This window comes from Halichoeres trimaculatus, unplaced genomic scaffold, assembly GCF_033239565.1.
Source record: "Halichoeres trimaculatus isolate MK-OKI-2021-1 unplaced genomic scaffold, fHalTri1.1 fHalTri1_scaffold_10, whole genome shotgun sequence".
NCBI classification, from domain to species: Eukaryota; Metazoa; Chordata; class Actinopteri; order Labriformes; family Labridae; genus Halichoeres; species Halichoeres trimaculatus.
The window spans coordinates 7,774,792-7,794,599 of record NW_027437187.1 but is presented as its reverse complement, the minus strand read 5'-3'; the positions used below and the strand labels follow the sequence as shown (position 1 = coordinate 7,794,599).

Genomic DNA, 19,808 nt, shown 5'->3' with positions numbered 1-19,808 from the left:
AATGTTAAATCTAAATGTTAAATCTAAATCTAAATGTTAAATCCAAATGTTAAATCTAAATCTAAATGTTAAATCTAAATCTAAATGTTAAATCTAAATCTAAATGTTAAATCCAAATGTTAAATCTAAATCTAAATGTTAAATCTAAATCTAAATGTTAAATCTAAATCTTAAATCTAAATTTTAAATCTAAATATAAATGTTGAATCTAAATGTTAAATCTAAATCTAAATCTAAATGTTAATCTAAATATTAAATCTAAATGTTAAACCTAAATATTAAATCTACATCTAAATGTTAAATCTAAATGTTAAATCTAAATTTAAATCCAAATGTTAAATCTAAATGTTAAATCTAAATGTTAAATCTAAATTTAAACCTTAATTTAAATCTAAATGTCTAATGTAAATGTTAGATCTAAATTCAAATCTAAATGTTAAATCTTAATCTAAATCTAAATGTTAAACCTAAATACTAAATCTAAATCTAAATGTTAAATCTAAATTTAAATCTAAATATTAAATCTAAATGTTAAATCTTAATGTTAAATCTAAATTTAAATTTAAACTTAAATCTAAGTGTTAAATCTAAATTCAAATCTTAATGTTAAATCTAAATCTCTAGGACCAAACTAAACATTTAGCTAACATACAAATTGAAACTCCCGTTTACAGGAAGTACCAAAATAAAAGCTCACGGAGCTACCATTGTGGTGTTCAACATGTTATCATGCAGTGTCAGAAATAAACGGCTGCTAGCACAGCTGATAAAGAGAATCCGATCTATTTAATTGTGGTGTATTAGCGGAATGAATTAAAAAGATATATATCGCACAAAATGTCGAGGGAGATGGCTGAGAGCATAGGAAGGGCTGTTCTGGCAGCCAGTTACGGCGTCAGCTACATCGCCTAACCCACTGCAGAAATTAGTCTATTTACAGCCTGGTTCAAAAAACGTCTCCAATCTGAATCATTAATTTTACTATCAGCATTTTCTGTCATCCATTGCCCAACATAGTAATGCGGTGGGTGATATTTTTCTAATTTGACGGTTCAGAGGATATTAAGATCGCGAGCTCGCCCAATCAGAGGCACAGCTCAGGTCACATGACTGACAAGACCCCTATAGCTGAATGCGAAGCCTTTGCCACTTCCTATATAGCCGCGATTCCTGGTGTGCTTCATTTTCTGTTTCAGAAACAGACAGGTGACGTCAGGGAGACTATGTCCATGTTTTTTACAGTCTATGATATAAACATGGGCACAGTCTCATCAGATGTTTTTCTAACATGTGTCTGGTTCTGCACAAGGTTTCTGCCTGTTAAAAGTCTCCATTTATGGTGGGTTAAGACAAGATCAGACTCATTTTAATGCTGGGTCTCTGTTTATAATATAACCTGCTGGATTTGGAAAACATCTTAAGGTAACATTTGTTGTGATTTGGCGCTCTACAAATAAAGATTGATTGACTTGTTTGTACTGTACAACAAACATAATGGTGCAAGAATGTGACTTCTATAGAAAGGAACCCCACCCCTTCCTACAGCTTTCATGAACATCTGTTTTTGCTGAAAGATCCAGAATGCTGCAGCACGTCTGGTATTTAACCAGCCCAAAACGGCACGTCACCCTACTGTTAATCTCTCTTCACTGGCTTCCAGTAGCAGCTCCAACAAAATTCAAAGCTCTTCTTTTGGCTAACAAAACATTGACAAGAACGACTCCTTCCTACCTGGGGTCCCTCTTCCAGGTCTACACTCCTTCTGGTCCACTACATTCGGCTTGTAAAAGATGGCTGGTGCTCCCAGCCCAGCGCGGCTCCAAATCTCTAGCCAGACTCTTCTCCTCTGTTGTGCCCAAATGGTGGAATGAATTACCTAACTCTATATGATCAGAGTCCCTTTCTACTTTAAGAGATGTCTGAAGACTCATCTGTTCAGGGAACACTTGGGCCCTCAATCTGACCCTCTCCTCTTTGTCCACAGGGGTAGAATGAGCCAGAAGGTCTCATACCCAGCTAGTGAATTTTCATCTTTAATTACTGAACGTTTTGAAAAGGTTAAAGTACATTGCTGCAGCAATTTATTGTGGTTAGTTGGCAACATAATTCTACTTCATAAAAAAAAAGTCCTGCACATAATGGCAGCATCTGCAGCCAAATTACTTTGTTGCACTAATTAGGTTTTCCTTCTGTCTAAATTCTTGCTTGTGTTTTCCGTTGCTTTGGACAAAAGCGTCTGCTAAATGGAACTGTAGAACTGAATGCCACAAAATACACACAGTATTTGTTAAAAAATCATCTTTTTATTTATTTTCCTTCGAAGGACTAAAGTATGTATCATTATGACCTGTTTTGTTCAAGAAAAAGGTAACATTGAAAGTCAGAAAATACAAGCACCTTTTAGGTGAATGACTGCACCTCAGCAATAAAAAAAGAGGTTTAAAAAAAACACAATATCAGCATCATAAAGAGTGGAGAGTCCAACACCGTACTCTTCAAACTCACAAGGTTTCTCACCCAAAGGACACTTTTAGCAAAAAAAAAAAAAAAAACTCTAATGTCAGTTTAAAGGCAAAGATGGAAAGCTCAGAGCTGGAGTAGTAGGACCTTGAGTCAGGAGCAGGGCCGAGGGTTCAGGCTGATTTCTTCAATCATCCTAAAAGAGAAACAAAGAGGGAGGGATGAGTCCTCCAGACTTTCTGGTTGTCTAAAAGGTTTTCAAAGCTTTTCACCCTGGAAATGATAAAAATAATAACTGGCCAAAGCAAACAAAAGAGGCATACTCGCTCACTTTAGCTGAACAGTGCGACTACCTATGTTTATATATTTCTGTCTTTCTTAAGTTACTCTGCCTTCACTGATACTGTGGTTGTCCTGGTTTGGTCACCAACAAAGAAATGAAAAAACAGATCAAACATTTCCTGTTCTCATGGATTGTATCAAACATAACCTGTTTTTGTTTATATTTTTACCACGATGGATAAAAGATGCGAGTATAAACAGTTTTTGATTGTTTGGAGGTATTTCTGACCACATTTCAGGAACCACTGGCTGACTCCAGCCCTGTAACGTTTGCATACTGAACACATGCAGTCTCAGCTGTAGGTGAAAGAGGAATGTACTAATTCAGAAAGCAACAACCATTAGGTGCTGAATTAGGGTGCTTTCCAAAGAACAAGGATGCAGGTTGATATACACTGCTCACAAAAATTAAAGGAACACTTTAAAGAAACACAGTAGATACATCAGATCTCAATATAAAGTTGGATATCTATATAAATAACGACAGGGCAATGTCTTAGGAACAAAAGGATGCCAAGTTTTTTAATGGAAATAAAAATGTTCAGCCTACAGAGGGCTCAATTGTGTAGACACCCTAAAATCAGAGTGAAATGAAGATGTGGCAGGCTAGTCCATTTTTTCCAAAACTTAATTTCTGCGACTCAAAATGCTTTTCAGTATCTTGTGTGGCCCCCACGAGCTTGTATGCATGCTTGACAACGTCGCGGCATGCTCCTAATGAGACGACGGATGGCGTCTTGTGGCATTTCCTCCCAGATCTGTGTGAGGGCATCCCTGAGCTGTTGTATAGTCTGAGGAGCAACCTGGAGGCGCCTAATGGACCGAAACATAATGTCCCAGAGATGTTCTATTGGGTTAAAATCAGGGGATCGTGAAGGCCATTCAATTGTTTCAAGTCCTTCATCCTCCAGGTACTGCCTGCATACTCTTGCCACATGAGGCCGGGCATTGTCGTGCACTAGGAGGAAACCAGGACCTAATGCACCAGCGTAGGGTCGGACAATGGGTTCAAGGATTTCATCTCGATACCTAATGGCAGTCAGAGCACCATTTTCTAGGCAGTAGAGGTCTGTGCGTCCCTCCATGGATATGCCTCCCCAGACCATCACTGACCCACCACCAAACCTGTCATGTTGAACAACGTTGCAGGCAGCATAACGTTCTCCTTGTCTTCTCCAGACTCTTTCACGTCTATCACAGGTGCTCAGGGTGAACCTGCTCTCGTCTGTGAAAAGTACAGGGCGCCAGTGGCGGACTTGCCAATTCTGGTGTTCTTGAGCAAATGCCAGTTGGGCTCCACGGTGCTGGGCAGTGAGCACAGGGCCCACAACAGGACGTCGGGCCCCCAGGCCACCTTCATGAAGTCTGTTCCTAATTGTTTGGGTAGAGACATTCACACCAGTGGCTCTCTGGAGGTCATTCTGTAGGGCACGAGCAGTGCTCAGCCTGTTCCGCCTTGCACAAAGGAGCAGGTATCGGTCCTGCTGATGGGTTGAGGACCTTCTACGGCCCTGCCCAGCTCTCCGAGAATAACCACCAGTCTCTTGAAATCTCCTCCATGTTCTGGAGATTGTGCTGGGAGACACATTAAACCTTCTTGCTGCAGCACGTGTAGATGTGCCATCTTGGAGAAGTTGGACAACCTGTGCAACTTCTGTAGGGTTAAGGAATCGCCTCATACTGCCAGTAGAGATAATTACTCAAGCCAAAATCAGCACGAGTGGAAAACCAGCCAAAAAAGATCAAGAGGGAGAAATTTGAAATGACCTCCACATGTAAAACCAGTCCTGTTTTGAGGGTTTTCTAATTGTTGCCACTGTAGTGCACCTGTTGTTAATTCCATGAACACCAATACAGCTGAAAGTGATTAATGATGCCCTCAGCTGCTTAACCAACCAGAAAGTTATCAGACAGGTTTAATAGATTTCATACCAGGCCCAATAAAAAAAGTGTTCCTTTAATTTTTGTGAGCAGTGTATAACCAAAAACAAATTCATCCTCACCCATTCATCCTCCTCTGCTCCATCACCTTCCCCTCCAGGCCTCACACTGCTGGCTGCATCTGCTTTGTTGGCCATGATCTTATCCGTCCATGATGCTCCAGCCTTTTCATCTCCAGCAAAGTTACACTTTGTGACTGTGCCACCGTCTACTTTGGAGAGAGACACTGGAAGCAGTAGAGGGAAGAAAAAAAAATAGATTTTTTTTCTTAAAAGCAGAGACCAAAAACTCCTGATCAGCTCTACACACCTGCCCCCCACTCCTCTAAGTTTGCATTCACTTCTTCACCCAAAGTTACCAACAGACTTGGTTAGCTCGGCTGAGGAGCTTTCCACTCATCAGTAACATTTTGAATCCTGTCTGAAACCATGGAAACGCAGGTTTCTGGAGAGTAGAAGCAGCATGGAGACTCACAAATGAAGGGACTGTTTCCTCTGGTCTTCAGACGTACATCCTGCCCTGTTTCCAGCTCAGTCTTGTCCATCTCTGACTCTGGGTACCAGAAGGCCACAGTCCCGCTGGGTCGGTACTTGTCAGTGATCTTCACCAGCTCTGCTTTATTCACCATGGCCGACAGCTGCTCCTCAGACAGACGGTCTGATTCCCCTTTAGCTTCAACCTCTGTGTGGACGGACGGTAAATGTTCATATGAGTCAGAGGAAATCAGAGACATGTAAAGCAATAGGAGCCCTGAAATCTCACATCTCTTATTGGTGGGAGTCTGTTATGGGTTGTTGGAGGATTCTGCTCAGACCGGCTTGACTCTTCACCCACTGGAAAATAGGGCTGAACGATTTTAGAAAATAATCAAATTGTGATTTTTTAGACCAATATTATGGTTGAGATTTAACATACGATTTTTTGGTGGGGATGTTTAACTTCTGCATTGTTCACTTAACACAAGTTTTAAATCATTTTATGGTATGACTAACACGACAAACGATTCTGTTAATATTTCAACAAGTCATTTTTGCATTTTTTTATTGAAAAAGAAAAAGGAACACTCCAGTTGTCAGTAAGAATAACAAACCATACAGAATAAAGTGATCAAGGGGTATGGCTCTACGATCCACTGGATGGATCTTTGTAGCCCACAGGGGTTTTTTTTGCCAGAAAAAAACAGCATTTTGACTTTTGCTGTTTTCAAGGGAGAACAAGTACAAGTTATTATATTCCCTCCAGATCTGTGTACATTAAACTTTTTTTTTCTAATTGCAGCCTGTGCGATTTGAAAATTGCATTCTACTACATTGCTATATATATATATATATATATATATATATATATATATATATATATATATATATATATATATATATATAAAATGCCATTGTTGTAAAAAAATGTACTCGTTTAGTTTCTTTAAATAAGGATCATATACTTACTTCACTGACAGATATAGTTTATTCTTTACAAGTGATCCAGGCATCTCTGCTGTCTTTTCATATTTCAAAACAATACATTTTTCTGGACTCGTCAGGTGAGTATGAGGTGTGCTTATGTGGCCCTGACATTGCAGAATGTAGACATACCTATCGTAAAATAATTCTATGAGGGGGTTAAAACACAAACATGATGTTTAAAGGTCTTTACTCACTGTATGAGGACATGAGGAAGCCAGTGTTCACTTTTTTAGTGTCACTGAAGTTCGGCTCAATCTCTTTTCCACTTGCATCAAACTTTCTCTGATGGATGCGGCCGGGTTTGATGTAGAGCACATAAAAACGGACCTGATTATGACATAAGAAAAAAAACCCTCAGTTATCTTTTTTTCTGCTTATAACTTCATACAGGTTATAAAAGTCTCCTGAGGAGAGAGACTTCTTGAGCGCAGTAACAAACCTGGCTGTGGTTTGCTCACTGTACCTTTTGATTGGTGTCATCAGTGACTGCGTGTCTGGAAACATCCAGCAGCTTCCCCTCTAGAAGGACCCCCTGTCCACTGTGCAGAAGATAAAACATCACATATTTACTAACACTGCTTTGAATCAGTGTCTTCTACTCCACGTCCCTTGTAGAAATAAGGATATTTAGCGATGTCAAGGTGTTTTTAAAATATAAAACAAATGAAACATAGAATAGAACAGAATAGAATAGAATATACTGTATTTACTCATGATGACTGTGATAACAACTGAGGAAAAATATTCATAGCTTGTTTTCCTGGTTTTATGAAAAAATGTAAATTAATTATATAATAGCTATAATAAAGAATATTAAAAAGCTTCAGAGGGCGTAGCTTGCAGCACATCTGATCCATAGACCCCACTCACAGCTTTAGGTGGATATCTGATTTGGAGTACTTAAAAATCTTCTGACACTAAGACTACCTTCTGACAAAACAATGGTAAGGTTAAATCAACTTGTTATGAACTTTAGGAACATTTAAAACCATGTTTTCTCTGTGGAGTTTGGTGTTGTCACAGCAGAAGAAGTAAAAGCTGCTGATAGTCTGTCATGTTGTGAACAACCCGTCAGAGGAAGCGAACAGCTCCTACCTTTCATAAACGGAGGGCGACCACACCCGTTCAAACCTTTCATTGTGTACCGGTTTATTCTGCAGGGCCGTGTTGTTATAAATTCGGCTCATTTTACATCAACTGTGCCAAAACTTCTCCTTCATCAGGGATTTTTCCTGACTTCCTGTTCCTAGTTGTGCGACAGTCAGAGGAGCACTCGATTTTCAGAATGGACGTGCCGACGGCGCAGGAGAGACACAATGTTCAAAGCTCATGTTAGTGCAAAAACTACACGTTTCAAAAAGAGACTTAAGTCTTCTTTTTTCCCTGCACCCCCACACACGAACAATAGAGATTTACTGCATATAATGCTAATTCAGCGCTGGCTCAATAAGGATACAGCTGTGCTCATAACCGAAGCAGAGAGTCTGCTATTTTGCCTCGGCTCACTATTAAAAAAAAAAAAAAAAAAATATATATATATATATATATATATATATATATATATATATATATATATATATATATATATATATATATATATATATATATATATATATATATATATATATATATATATATATATAATGTCCCCATGGAGCAGCATCACATAAGTGAAATAAAACACAACAAAGACCCATCTGAATTAGACAAAAAGGTTATATCTGACTGTATATTATTTCTAAACTTTTACCTATTTATAGTTAAAAAAAAAATAAAAAAAAAATAGAAAAACTCAGCTAATAATACACCAAAACAGAAAATTAAATATGAAAAGCAAACAAGTAAGAGAAGCACAGAAGACACACAGACCCCACATCACTTCCTGATAAACCATGTGTGGCTGAAATAGACAACAAAAAAAAAAAAAAAAAAAAAAGGGAGAAAAAAAAAGAGATTGGCTCTCAATCTGAGGCATCTTTAGTTGTTCATTCAAAGAGTCAGCTCTCGGAGCTGGGGAAAATATGACTCTAGGAAATATGATCATGTGAAAAAAAAAAAAATTCCAGAATAGTGGTTATATATTATCACATAATTAGGTGTACCCTTTTTATGTACCAATTAGACTGAGTGCTACACAAACACTGACAGTTGGACATTTAAAGATTAATGTATAATTTAATCTTTTAACCTTATTCCACAAATACAGAGTAAACCAGTCCAAACTTTTTCAAAGAGGAGTTCACCTCCTTGTTCCATCATCACAGACTGATGACATCAAACCTCACCTGCACCTCAGGTGTCTGATTCATTTTGCAGTGTTACGTAATGCATCAACATAAGCAAACTCTGCTTCAGACCAAGGAACATTTTCTTCATTAGGGGGCGATATAAAGAAAATATGTCCTCATGTTTTTTTGAAAGATCAGGATCTGGATTTGATCAGGATTGTTTTTCACATCTATTTGACTATTATGACCTTCAAACAACATTTTAAGTCCCAAATATTTTTAATCCTGCATTGTGAGCTATTTTTATGGACAAATTTTTGTTAGCTGTATTTTCAGCAGAATGTACAGATCTTTAGCTTTATACAAGCAGCCTGTGAACAGTCCAAATGTGGTTCAGTGAGACCTTACAGATAGACTTTGGTTTGTGACCTTGACAGAAAATGTAAACGTGTGCATCATTTAGAACATGATACATTTCAGATACATCATTAAAAGATGAAAGCTGGGGGCCGTATAAAAACGGACCTTGAACCTTGATTGTCCCGAGCCTGGCTTTGGACATGCCTGGTATAAAGGATTCAGAGGATGTGGCTGTGTTCCCACTCAATCTGCAATAACAGTTCCCTCTGAGAGATTCACAAGTCCAAGTCGGTATCTCTGACATGTCATGTTCTCTTGACTCGTTTAGTTCCTCTGTTTGTCTCCTCCGCTTTGGGCTCCTCTCCGTGAGATTCTGTGGATTGGGAGGGTTTAGATATCAGAGACTGTTTTGTGTTGGGGGACTCAGGTGGTCTGGTGGGAGCTCCAGAGTCCAGATAATCGGCGTGGGCTGCTGGGTCACATCCACTTCCAGAGGTCTTGCTGCTTGGGGGGGTTCCTCCCACACTTTGATCACAAGGTCCACACAGTGTTTTATGTTCTGAGGAGTGAATTACCAAAGGGCCGTTCATTTTCAGGGGGCTCGGCGAGGTCAGGTCTGTTCCACAACTGTTAGTCTGCATCCGAAACACAAAGACAAAGAGATACTGAGTCAAGAAAACAAGCTGTCGGATTGAATAAGCTGCTGTTTCTACTAACTCTCTGAATGAGGGGTAAAGTTCTGAAGAATAAATCTGGTGATTACTTCAAAGACTTTATGTGTACATCTGCATGATACTGGATAATAACAGTAACAGAGCCTCATGCTTCCAGGTTGCCTAACAGAAACTCCTCATGTTAAACTTTTTATATTTTATCCTTCTTTGCCTAACAATAACTCTAAATTGTGAAAAAATAGATTCCAGCCAAGATCATGAGCAAGTTAAAATTCATAAATAACTTTGAGACTCTCCTTTGCAGCGTAACTTTGGTAACTATAGGTGCTTTTCAACTGCAGGAACTTTCCTCAGGAGGGACTTCTTGGGGAACTAGTAACTAGGACTTGAGGGTCTTAATTTAGTTCTTGGGTCAATTTAGCCCCCCCCCCGGAAAAAAAACAGCTGTACTTTAAAATTTTATTTAACTTAGTTGTTCAGATCTGCTTCAATTTTTCATTATAACATTTACTTCATTCATAAGGCAAATTTATTGATATCACATCTTCATTCTTCATCAGTTTTGAGTAAGGTCAACTTATATGTTTTACTGTGATATGCAACATTTTTTAGACATCACTTAATATTTTAATTTGTAACAAATAAGCAACAGGTTTATTTGATTAAAGACATTCAGTAGAATGATTTTCCATAATAATCGTAACTACTTAAGATGTTGAGTTAAATTAACTTGTTTCATCACTAAGTTTTTTTAAGTTAACCGGTTTACAAGCATCTTTCAAGTTAACTCAACTTATCCGGGTTTACAGCGTGTTTCAATTTTTGCCACTTGCACTTGAACTCGTCTCCTTTGACAGTGTTAACAAATCCCTCTGCAGTGCAACAAAGTACGATCAAAAGTCAGCTCAGGCTGAATCTCCTCCCTGCTAACAGGCTAACTGCAGTGCTACACATAACAGTACTGGCCTGTCTTCTCCTGGTCTGGTGGTGTGCTGCAATTACATCTGTTTTTCTGTCCATATATATCTGGCCTGATTTACATATCCTACCTGGATTTTTGGCCTGTGGTGGAAACACAGACAAACAATTGGCCACAGGAACCCAGTAGTTCCTGGAAGTATTTAACGGGAACTAAAAGATCTTGGAGCTTCTGGTCAAAAAGCAACTTAAGTATCTATTTGTCCCACTGGCTAAGGGCACCCTTCAACACTTAAGTCCAGTTTGCTTTGCCAGTTTAACTGCAGGTGTACTGTGCTTAAGCACGGGGTGCTAGAGGGCTGTTTCTGACCAAAAAGACTTAACATAGGCCAAAAAGTCAGTAAAGTCATACTCATGTTCTCTGTGTTCTCTCTTTATTGTGCTCGTGCTGATACGACCACGCTTCATGTAAACAGACACTTCACAATGATGTAGGTGGGTCATGCCTGTACCTTAAGTCTGAATCACATTAGCGTAGTGTGACCGTGGGCCGTACTGGCCAGCAGGGAACACAAATCAGTATCAGGTGTTTCGTTGTGCCTCGCCAGCAGCTGCTCTGAACATAAACATGTCAGGAGATTATACGGACAGGGAAAGTTGAGGCTGTTACCTTCTGACTGTGCTCATCTCCTTCAGTCCCTTCTGTTGGATCTGGAGTTTGGCTCCTCGTTCCACTTTTACCTACAGTGACAGAGAGCACATAAAACTGAGGGGGCTCACATTAAAACTTCAAAAACACTGGACTCGTGGGGAAACAGTGCGGTTTTTATTATAGCCTTTTCTGACCTCTCTTAAAAATGTAAACATTTAAAGCATATACCGTCCGTACTGAGGGAGTAGCGGCCCAGCTGGATGCTGAGCCAGATGTTTCTTCGTTGGTTCCAGTCCCCTGGAGCCTCCACTTCGTACAGATGCTCTCGATGTTCCTCGTGATGCAGCAGGAACTTCCTGCACACTGAGCACACAAGTGACACACCAAGCCTGCTTTAGTTTAGTGTAAAGTTGCCTCAAAATAAGGAGGCGAGGCTGAACAACACTGACACTGTTCTCAGAAGTTAGGACTCTGGGAAATCTCTGCAGGGATCATATGAAATGTAGAAAACAAAACAACAGATGGAGAAGAATACTTCACTTTTTGTGTAGTGTACATGTATCGTAACAGTATAAGAGCATATGGGTGAGGTTGTTTCCGTCTTGTTTTGCAGTTGTTGTGGCTCACTGATAGTCTGTTGTCTCTCAGCTGGACGGTAACTGCTTTTGTTAGGTATGAAAGTCTGGCATGAATAGCTACAAATGAGCAGTTGGTTACCGAATATAGCACATAGTGCCACACAACTCTCATCCAGGAGTTGAGGATAGTCTAAAGGGACAAGAGAGAAACTGAGCTAACCTGCTGCCATGCTGGGAGACAGTGGAGAGCTGACTCCTAGAAACTTCTCTGAGGAGAATGAGGAGCAGAAATCCTCCAGCATGTGAAGGCCAAAGCCTCTCCCTCTGCAGCTCCTCCTCACCAGCACTGTGTCCATAACTGGCACCATGTAGCAGAGACTGCTCCAGCCGTCACACAGGCTGCCTGAAAAGTGAGCAGGAGAGGAGTCAACGTTTGGAAGAACAGGATTTTCAAGTCTTTTAATGAGACTTTACAGATTTACTAAAGCTTTTTATAAACTGGAAATGCTCATTTACTCACTGTAACTAGAGAGATTACTGCAAATATTAACCTAAAAACAAGTTCCTTCGCCCAGCTGTCATCATCATCATCAACAAACTTTGTTTAAAGTTTTGGAAAGATCATTGAGGGCCTCCTCCTTGAGGCCGTATAGTGAGTACGTATAAAAGTCACACACAACATGATTTCGAAAATTAGTTTGGGCTACTACGGGAGTTAAAAGGGTAAAACAATAAGAACAATGAAATATTAAAATAATCTTAAAGCCAGAATAGCTACCATGATTAGTGGACATTTAAAAATCAAATAAAGGATAAAGAATTATATTTTTAAAATGTCAATCAGGGATAAAAATGCCCAAATTAGGGTTGTTTTATAAACTAATGACTTTTATTGGGGGGCTGCCAGGGAGCACATACGGGTCCTCAGAAAATTGGAAAGAAGGGAAAAAATTGAATCTAATTATTTACGTATTTATCTAGTTTTTATTGATCTTCGTATTTAGGGTTTGGGTGTTTTTTGGTAACCATTTGTCTTGAACAAACAAAACATTAAGTGCTGGGTTCACATGTTTCCGACTGTATCTATTCCCACCTCGTGTGACAGCTGCAACTTCAGCTTGACAATGACATGATCTGTGTTCGACCTGGCGGTTTGCACCTGTTAATAAGCGATCTAAAAAAGTGAACAAAACTTTGAGGCTCTTCCTCTGTCTACCTACTGACTACATGTAAGAAAAGAGCATCCCATCTTGGCTGAAAGAGCCCTGAAATGCCTTCTCCCTTTTGCAACAACCTCCTTGTGGGAGTCTGGATTTTGTTTGTTAATGACTTCCTGTTCTAAACAAATGTAATAATTTTTGTTAAGTGAATAAAAGTTTGAAAATACATTCTTAAAGTTGAAATTTCTTTACATATTCTGAAGCATAGTCTGTTGGTTTTCAAAGGGGTTCCCAGAAGCAAATGCTATTTGGGGGGACCTTGGTATGGTAAAGTTTGGGAACCCCTGTTATAAACCGTTCCAGGAGTTTGCAGCACTGAGGTTTAAAGTAGTTTTCCCCAGGTCAGCCGTGGGATGAGGAACCTGGAGAACCAGTGTTTCACTTGAGAAGGTTGAAAATGAAACAGGTTTAAGATGTAGCAGAGAGATAATTTACAATGGTAGCTTTCCGGAAAATGCTTTATGTATAAACTGATACCAGTTATTGCATCTTTCAGTAAGAGACGGCGAGCCAACTTTAAGGAATAAAATGAGTCACAGAGCTATCACTGGTAATAAAACAAAGTGCAGAGTGATAAACAGCATCTAATGGTTTCAGTGCAGTGGTAGATGCATTTTTATAAACTACATCATCGCGATCAAATAATCTTTTAATAACAGAACATAGAACTCAATCTATTTCTGTAAAGAAAGACGATCTTTGTCTTAGTTTGACGGAAAGATTTTTAATGTGACATTTCAGTTTTTCGTCAGATACCGAGATATTTATATTCTCTAACAGTGTTTCTTGGATTATTTCAAACCAAAGACCTTCAAATGGACACCTCAAATACCTCTACTAAAAATTAGAACTTGTAGCAAAAAAATGAACGTGAACTAGTTCATTTTAGGTGTTGTGAACTGAACTTAGAGCTGGCTCACTTTTTGTGTGAACTGGCACAACACTGTCCTGGCGGCAAATAATAATAATAATAATAATAATAATAATAATAATAATAATAATAATAATAATAATAATAATAATAATAATAACTTAAATTTATATAGCGCCTTTCAAGGAACCCAAGGTCGCTTAAAGACGCAGAGGTGACAGGGAGAAAAATTACTATGCAAAAAGTAAATTTTGCACAGTTGTTGAGAAAAATATATGATTTCAGGCACATGTTTTTTTCACTTTAAGCCCTGGCAAACAGAATAAGTGTTATAACTTAAATATTTCTAAATGAATCCAGTTAAATCGAATTGAACTGAATCAGGACTTTGTGAATCGGAAGTGAATCAATTCAGAAAACCAGTGGTGATACCCAGCCCCAGTGCAAGATCTACCGTGTTAAGAAGTGAACCACCTGCATGGTCCTAACTAGTACTGAGTCAGCCCATAAGTGACCCCAATAAAATACATCAATCATGTCAGCATTCAGCCCCTAAAAGCAGCCATCAGGCAGTCCTCTCACCAAAAACCAGCAGTCAGTCAAACTTCTGTTAATGGAAAGCATAAAGGAGCAACCCCCTGCCTGTTGTACTAATGTGAGTCCTCCTCCTCCGGCTCACCCTCCTCCTCCGGCTCACTCTTCTCCTCCATCCTACCTTTGTGTTTGAAGGTGTAGAAGCCGACTGCCTGACCATCTATCCACAGCAGTTTGCAGCTCTCTGTGCGGGGGTGTAGGGAGAAGAGCACCTCCTCCTCTGAGGACTTCTCCACAACCTGACTGAGCAGGAACACAATCACCCTCTCTATGACAGACTGCACCTGTGGAAAAAAAACACACCTTAGGAAGCTCACCAGGCAAATGGAAGCAAAGCAACATGGCTGAGGAAACAAGAACTAACTGAATACACTGTAGATTCCCCTGTGTAATAATCATTTGATGTGAATACTGGGAATAGCATCAAAAACAAACTACAAAAGTTTCAAATCGATTCTAAGACGAACTAGAAGCCAGTGACGACGGCTCAGGGCTGATGTGCTCACGGCTGAACATGTTAGTTAAAAATCTTCTGCAGCATTCTGAACAAGCTGAAGACAAGAAATGGAAGACTGGCTGAGCCCGACATTAAGGGCATTACGATGATTAAGTCTAAACTTATGAATAAATGAGTGAATTGCATTCTCAAGGTCCTGCAGATTAAGAGAGGGGTTCACTATGGACAGAAGACGGAGCTGAAAAGAAGATATTCTAACAACAGAACTGCTCTGATGGCAAATTTCAAGCCATTGTCAAAAGTAACCACAAGACTTTTTACTTGTAATATGAAAAATAGAGCCATAGTGCTGCATTACCCCTCTAGATCACTTAACTCCCAGCATGCAGCCCTCCAGTCATACCCATAATAATAAAAAATGGACGTCATCTTGCTCAGCACAAAAACTGCTCCCCCTGGTGGCTGGCTGCAGTACAGGTAAAAAAAATCTATCTCCCCAGCTATTCCAGATGGGCTGTGGTCAAACTTAAAAAAATTAAAACACCTGGTGGAAACCCTTCTCACAAACCTTTTTTTTTTTTGGTGATTTGGAGCTATCGTTTAGCTGCCTTGTAATCAAGTCCACACTCTTTATGATTTGCTTCAATGTAAATAAAGATTACATAGAACAATAAAAAGCTAAAAACTGTGTTTCAAAAGAAAAAATGTCCATCCCACAGATAGTAAAATTAGGTTACCAACATCAAGCCTCTTCTGGATTTGTTGGATGTGCGTAAGATGTCGTCCACACTCCACCACTTCTCATGTAGGTACAAAGCCACCACTATAAACAGAGCAGTAAGCATCAGATTTGACAAGCTAGAGTAAAACTTTAAGACCAGGAGAAAATGATAAGAACTCATGGTTAATACTGGTGGATGGTAAGCAGGTTGATAGTAGAGCTTAACAACATAAAAGAGAAAAAATGGAGAGTAGTTAATTTTATTGAAAACTATTAAAAATCCAACAGGCTTACTCTGCAGTTTAGTGTTAGGATTGTTTTAATATCCAATCAGAGACACAGCTCAGCTCACATGACTGATGGACGCCTTATAGATATTTTAAAGGACTTTAAAGCCAGCGTCATATAGACCAGAAATTACCCCTACAGCAGTGTTTTTGTGCAGCAGAAGCCCAGGGAGCTCGCACCAAACACCCCCTCCCTGCTCCTCTGCCGGTTTCCTCTGCACTCAGACAGGGCCTTATTTTACTTGACCAAAAACACAAATAAACGGACTCCCACCGAAAAACTTTGATATCGATCTGCATTCACGCTTTATTTAGAGAATTTTCAGTGCGTTACTATCACACAAAAACACCGCTAAATAAGGCTCTAGTTCTCATCTTGTCGTAAAACGGCGCTACCTCCGCTGCAGAGCCACAGCTGGCTACGAGGCGCTCGCCGCTTAGTGTATCAGTCCGCGTGCGTGGCGTGCCAGATATAAACAAGTGCAGGTAGTCTGCCAGGACGAAGAGACATGATGAGGATTTTGTGTGAAAATTCTCTATATAAAGCGTGAATGCAGACTGATATCAGACTTTTTCGGTGGGAGTCCATTTATTTGTGTTTTTGGTCAAGTAAAAAATGGCACCGTCTGAGTGCAGAGGAAACCGGCAGAGGAGCAGGGAGGGGGTGTTAGGTGCGAGCGCTCTGGGCTTCTGCTGCACAAAAACACTGCTGTAGGGGTAATTTCTGCCCTGAACCTTGTGATAGGACCCAACTTGTTCCATCCCGGAGTATCACTTTAAGGCTGTTTCCTGAAGTTTGCATTTTGAGTCAGCTAAAACGCTGTTTCCGTGTAAATGTGAGACCAAAATGCAACAATTCTTTTGCGTTGCACCCTAAAACCATTGTAGTGCTCTTAGTCCATTGTAGTCCACTTAATCACATTGAGAACATTTGGGGATGGATGGAGAGGGAAGTTTACAGAAATGGACATCAGGTCCACATAGTGGATGATCCTCCATGAAAACATCTTCACCACCTGGAGCAACGTTCACACAGCCTCCTGGAAACACTCACATCAAGCATGAAGTGATCGACAAGAATGGTAGAGCTCCTCATCACTGAGGGTTTTCTCACTGTTTTGGTCCAGTTTTAACATTTACAGGCTGTGGTCTTAAACTTTTGATCAGCTGATGAACAGCCTGTTTTTTTGTGGTAATAAATAGTCTACTCTCTGTTTTTGTCTTTTGTGTCTGTTTCTTTTTTCTGACATCTGAAGCTCTGCTTACAGCCTGTTTGCCACCCCAGAAACTGTAAATTCTTGTTATTTCCCCCCTGGTCTTAAGATTTTGCTCAAGTATGAATACAGCACATGTGTGAGTGACTGAGTGTGTGACTGAGTGTGTGTGACATTTTGAGACCTTGTTTTGGGTCCCCTGGAAGGTGTAGTGCCAACAGTTTGCAGTCAGGCTGGTCATCTTCAAACAAATTTAACCACCTGACATTTTTTGCTGTTATCTCGACCTGGTAAGACAGATGAAGACCTCCAAATCAAAACTTTTGTTTTCTGATTTCAAACAAGAAGTTTGTTCCTGGAAGCTTTCAGAAAGAGCCACAGCCAATCTCAGTAGGATAATTACTGCCTATGTTCTGCACCTTTGGTTTCTCTGTTGGCTGAAACCATTCATTATCACACACTCCTGGCTCCAAGGACGTGAGGTAATGTTCAGCTGCTGATGTCAGGTCGGTGTCATCCACAGCTGGAAGGTCCACAGGGTGCATGGTCTGTCAAACAGAACAACACAACAATTAAAAACACACTTTGGTTTCACAGATGTTCTTCAGCGAGATAAGGAATAAAATGCTGACACTAAGAGTGACCTTATCTAACACAAACACAGATACTAACAAGATCAAATCAGTGCATGCTTTTTTCCACTATAACACTGAGTATAACTTTAGCTAAATATGAAGTCAGGTCGTTGGCATTTTAACACTCTTTTTAGGGGTTCAACAGCAGCGCTTAGTCTCCTCTCAGAGCCCCGAAAAACACAACTAAAGAGCATGTGCTCAATTAGCCTTTAAATTTAGAACAGGCACTCAAAATGATATTCATCCATTCCAGATTTCAATTTCAACAAGGTGTGGTAGTTAATAATAGTGTTAGTAAAGACCTTAACCTTCTCCTTCCTGTCAAGTTATTTATCATGTCCCTCATAATAATACATCTTGTATAAGTTCAATATCTTTGATTACTCCAATATGTCCCATCTTTTCTGTACTAGAATATCTGGTGTAAACAGTGTTAATTAAGCATGTATTTTAGAATTAGTCAGTCTTTTAACAAAAAAACAAAACAAAAAACACACCTTTTACTTTTAGTTGCATTTAAGTCTGTTTTGGCTTTCATAGTTTTAGTTAGTTTTAATCATTGTACACATTACCTTTACCCATAGGCACAACATTTTCTCTTTTAAATAAATAATTCAGCCCTGAATCTCCTCCCAATGTGAAGCTGCTTATCTGTCCCTACTGATGTACCCAACCTTCAAATCTAGAGACATATTTAGCTCTTTTATGACTAGCTGCGGCTCTTTTGAGTCTCAATTGAAGGAGTAACCCCCCCTCCCAATATTTAAAAACAAGAAAAAATATTCTCAGCAGGAATAATACATTGGAAGTTGCAACAATCTGTTACGCACCCCACCCTCAGCTCATTACAGTATTATCAACAAACCAATCACAATTTGGCCCCGGTGTCACAGTGATAGCTGTCAAAGCATGAGGCTAAAATGGAAAAAAAAAAAAAGCAGAAGTGCATTTCATTTTCATGTATCAATTTGCTTCTTGTAAACATCATCTCATAATCACAAAGGTTATCATTTCAGCATCAAAACAAAACTAAACACCCTGTGTTCAGTACAGACTTTCTAAGAGGTGGGGAGCTAATGGGTGACTAGCTAAAGAGCTAAAACAGAAAAACTTTGGGCACAGTAACAATGAGTGAAATGAAAGAGCAACAGAAACATCAGACTTTTATAATCACCCATGTAATGATATGTGGTCACATGAGTTAAAGAACTTATGTGGAGTTGTAGAGGAATGATCTTTACTCTAAGTCAAAGAACAATCTCTCTGACAACTCTTTGATAACTAACTTTAAACTCTGGTTTTAAATAAAAGTGCTATGGACACACAACATTTGTCACCTTTATGTTTGTCAGAGAGGATTATTTTAGCGAGACACAAGCGCCGTTAATGAACATTTACAAGCATAATTGTTGTTAGAAGAATTAACACTGCTCTGTAGGGGCTGGGCACCCTTAGTACTCAGATACTAACAACGCCCCTGTGTCAGGGTTCAGTCAGAAGTCCATAGGTGGACTTTAAAAACTCCAAATCATGGAGTTTTGTCTGAAGGTCGGTAAAGTAGCCATAGTTCAGTTAGAAAACATTGTTTTTTCATCTGAAAACGTGTTTTCCAGCGATAGCACCAAACATCCAACACATTAAATAATCATGCTAACTTAGCACTGCTACGAACATGTCAGATGTACGGGCTGAACTACTTGACAACAAATCCCTAACGTGTCATTACGGTGCATTAACTTACCTTACGTGTGACGGGCAATAACACAGTTCAGTCACGTACTCTGACAACACAGACTTCAACCTTTAACCACCTGTAACCTGCTCCTTTTCTCTCTCCACACACCTCTAACAGAACAACTTTGTAACCCGGCAAACAGCGCCGCTCTCTGACCACAAAAAGGAACTGCATCACCCTCTCTGGCTTTACAGCTGTCAACATCACCAGCGTGAGCTGAAACATTTCCGGAAACCTATTACATAGACTTCAAAATAAAGGAATAAAGATAATAAAACTAGTATATAAATACATAAATAGATAATTAAATAAACGATAACAATACTAAAAAGAAATGTACTACTTCCACTGCTTGTTAGAAGTCACTATCTTTTTTATAATTATAATAATGATGAAAATACTAATAATGATGATGATGATGATGATGATACTAATAATAATAAAAAAAATAAATAAAA

At 39.3% G+C, this 19,808-nt stretch overlaps 2 protein-coding genes across 3 annotated transcripts; both read right to left on the bottom strand.

Annotated features, from left to right (window-relative positions):
• Positions 1 to 2,319: 2,319 nt before the first annotated feature.
• arpin (actin related protein 2/3 complex inhibitor) lies at positions 2,320 to 7,538 on the bottom strand. The gene is made up of 6 exons (XM_074676946.1): positions 7,302 to 7,538; positions 6,670 to 6,745; positions 6,401 to 6,533; positions 5,218 to 5,424; positions 4,806 to 4,969; positions 2,320 to 2,656 (listed from the first exon to the last, which is right to left on the bottom strand). The coding sequence occupies exons 1-6, from the start codon at positions 7,391 to 7,393 to the stop codon at positions 2,648 to 2,650; spliced, it is 681 nt and encodes a 226-aa protein (XP_074533047.1). The 5' UTR covers positions 7,394 to 7,538; the 3' UTR covers positions 2,320 to 2,647.
• A 729-nt stretch (positions 7,539 to 8,267) lies between these two features.
• Positions 8,268 to 19,494, bottom strand: fam169b (family with sequence similarity 169 member B). 2 transcript variants are annotated; one of them, XM_074676938.1, is made up of 9 exons: positions 19,357 to 19,494; positions 17,400 to 17,528; positions 17,165 to 17,267; positions 15,496 to 15,581; positions 14,423 to 14,585; positions 11,837 to 12,019; positions 11,267 to 11,401; positions 11,057 to 11,127; positions 8,268 to 9,429 (listed from the first exon to the last, which is right to left on the bottom strand). In XM_074676938.1, the coding sequence occupies exons 2-9, from the start codon at positions 17,523 to 17,525 to the stop codon at positions 9,100 to 9,102; spliced, it is 1,197 nt and encodes a 398-aa protein (XP_074533039.1). In that variant the 5' UTR covers positions 17,526 to 17,528; positions 19,357 to 19,494; the 3' UTR covers positions 8,268 to 9,099. The 2 variants fall into 2 exon arrangements, with proteins under 2 accessions (XP_074533039.1, XP_074533040.1); XM_074676939.1 differs by having other exon boundaries at positions 11,276 to 11,401.
• Positions 19,495 to 19,808: the final 314 nt, after the last annotated feature.

Excerpts from the sequence above, each read along its gene's own strand:
- arpin (XM_074676946.1), bottom strand. The coding sequence starts at position 7,393 with ATGAGCCGAATTTATAACAACACGGCCCTGCAGAATAAACCGGTACAC. Across the intron at positions 6,534-6,669 it reads CTGATGACACCAATCAAAAG|GTCCGTTTTTATGTGCTCTA; the intron begins GTACAGTGAGCA and ends TGTCATAATCAG. Across the intron at positions 5,425-6,400 it reads CTTCCTCATGTCCTCATACA|AGGTTGAAGCTAAAGGGGAA; the intron begins GTGAGTAAAGAC and ends CCGTCCACACAG.
- fam169b (XM_074676938.1), bottom strand. The coding sequence starts at position 17,525 with ATGCACCCTGTGGACCTTCCAGCTGTGGATGACACCGACCTGACATCA. Across the intron at positions 12,020-14,422 it reads CTACACCTTCAAACACAAAG|GCAGCCTGTGTGACGGCTGG; the intron begins GTAGGATGGAGG and ends CTCACTTTTCAG. Across the intron at positions 9,430-11,056 it reads GAGATGAGCACAGTCAGAAG|ACTAACAGTTGTGGAACAGA; the intron begins GTAACAGCCTCA and ends TTTCGGATGCAG.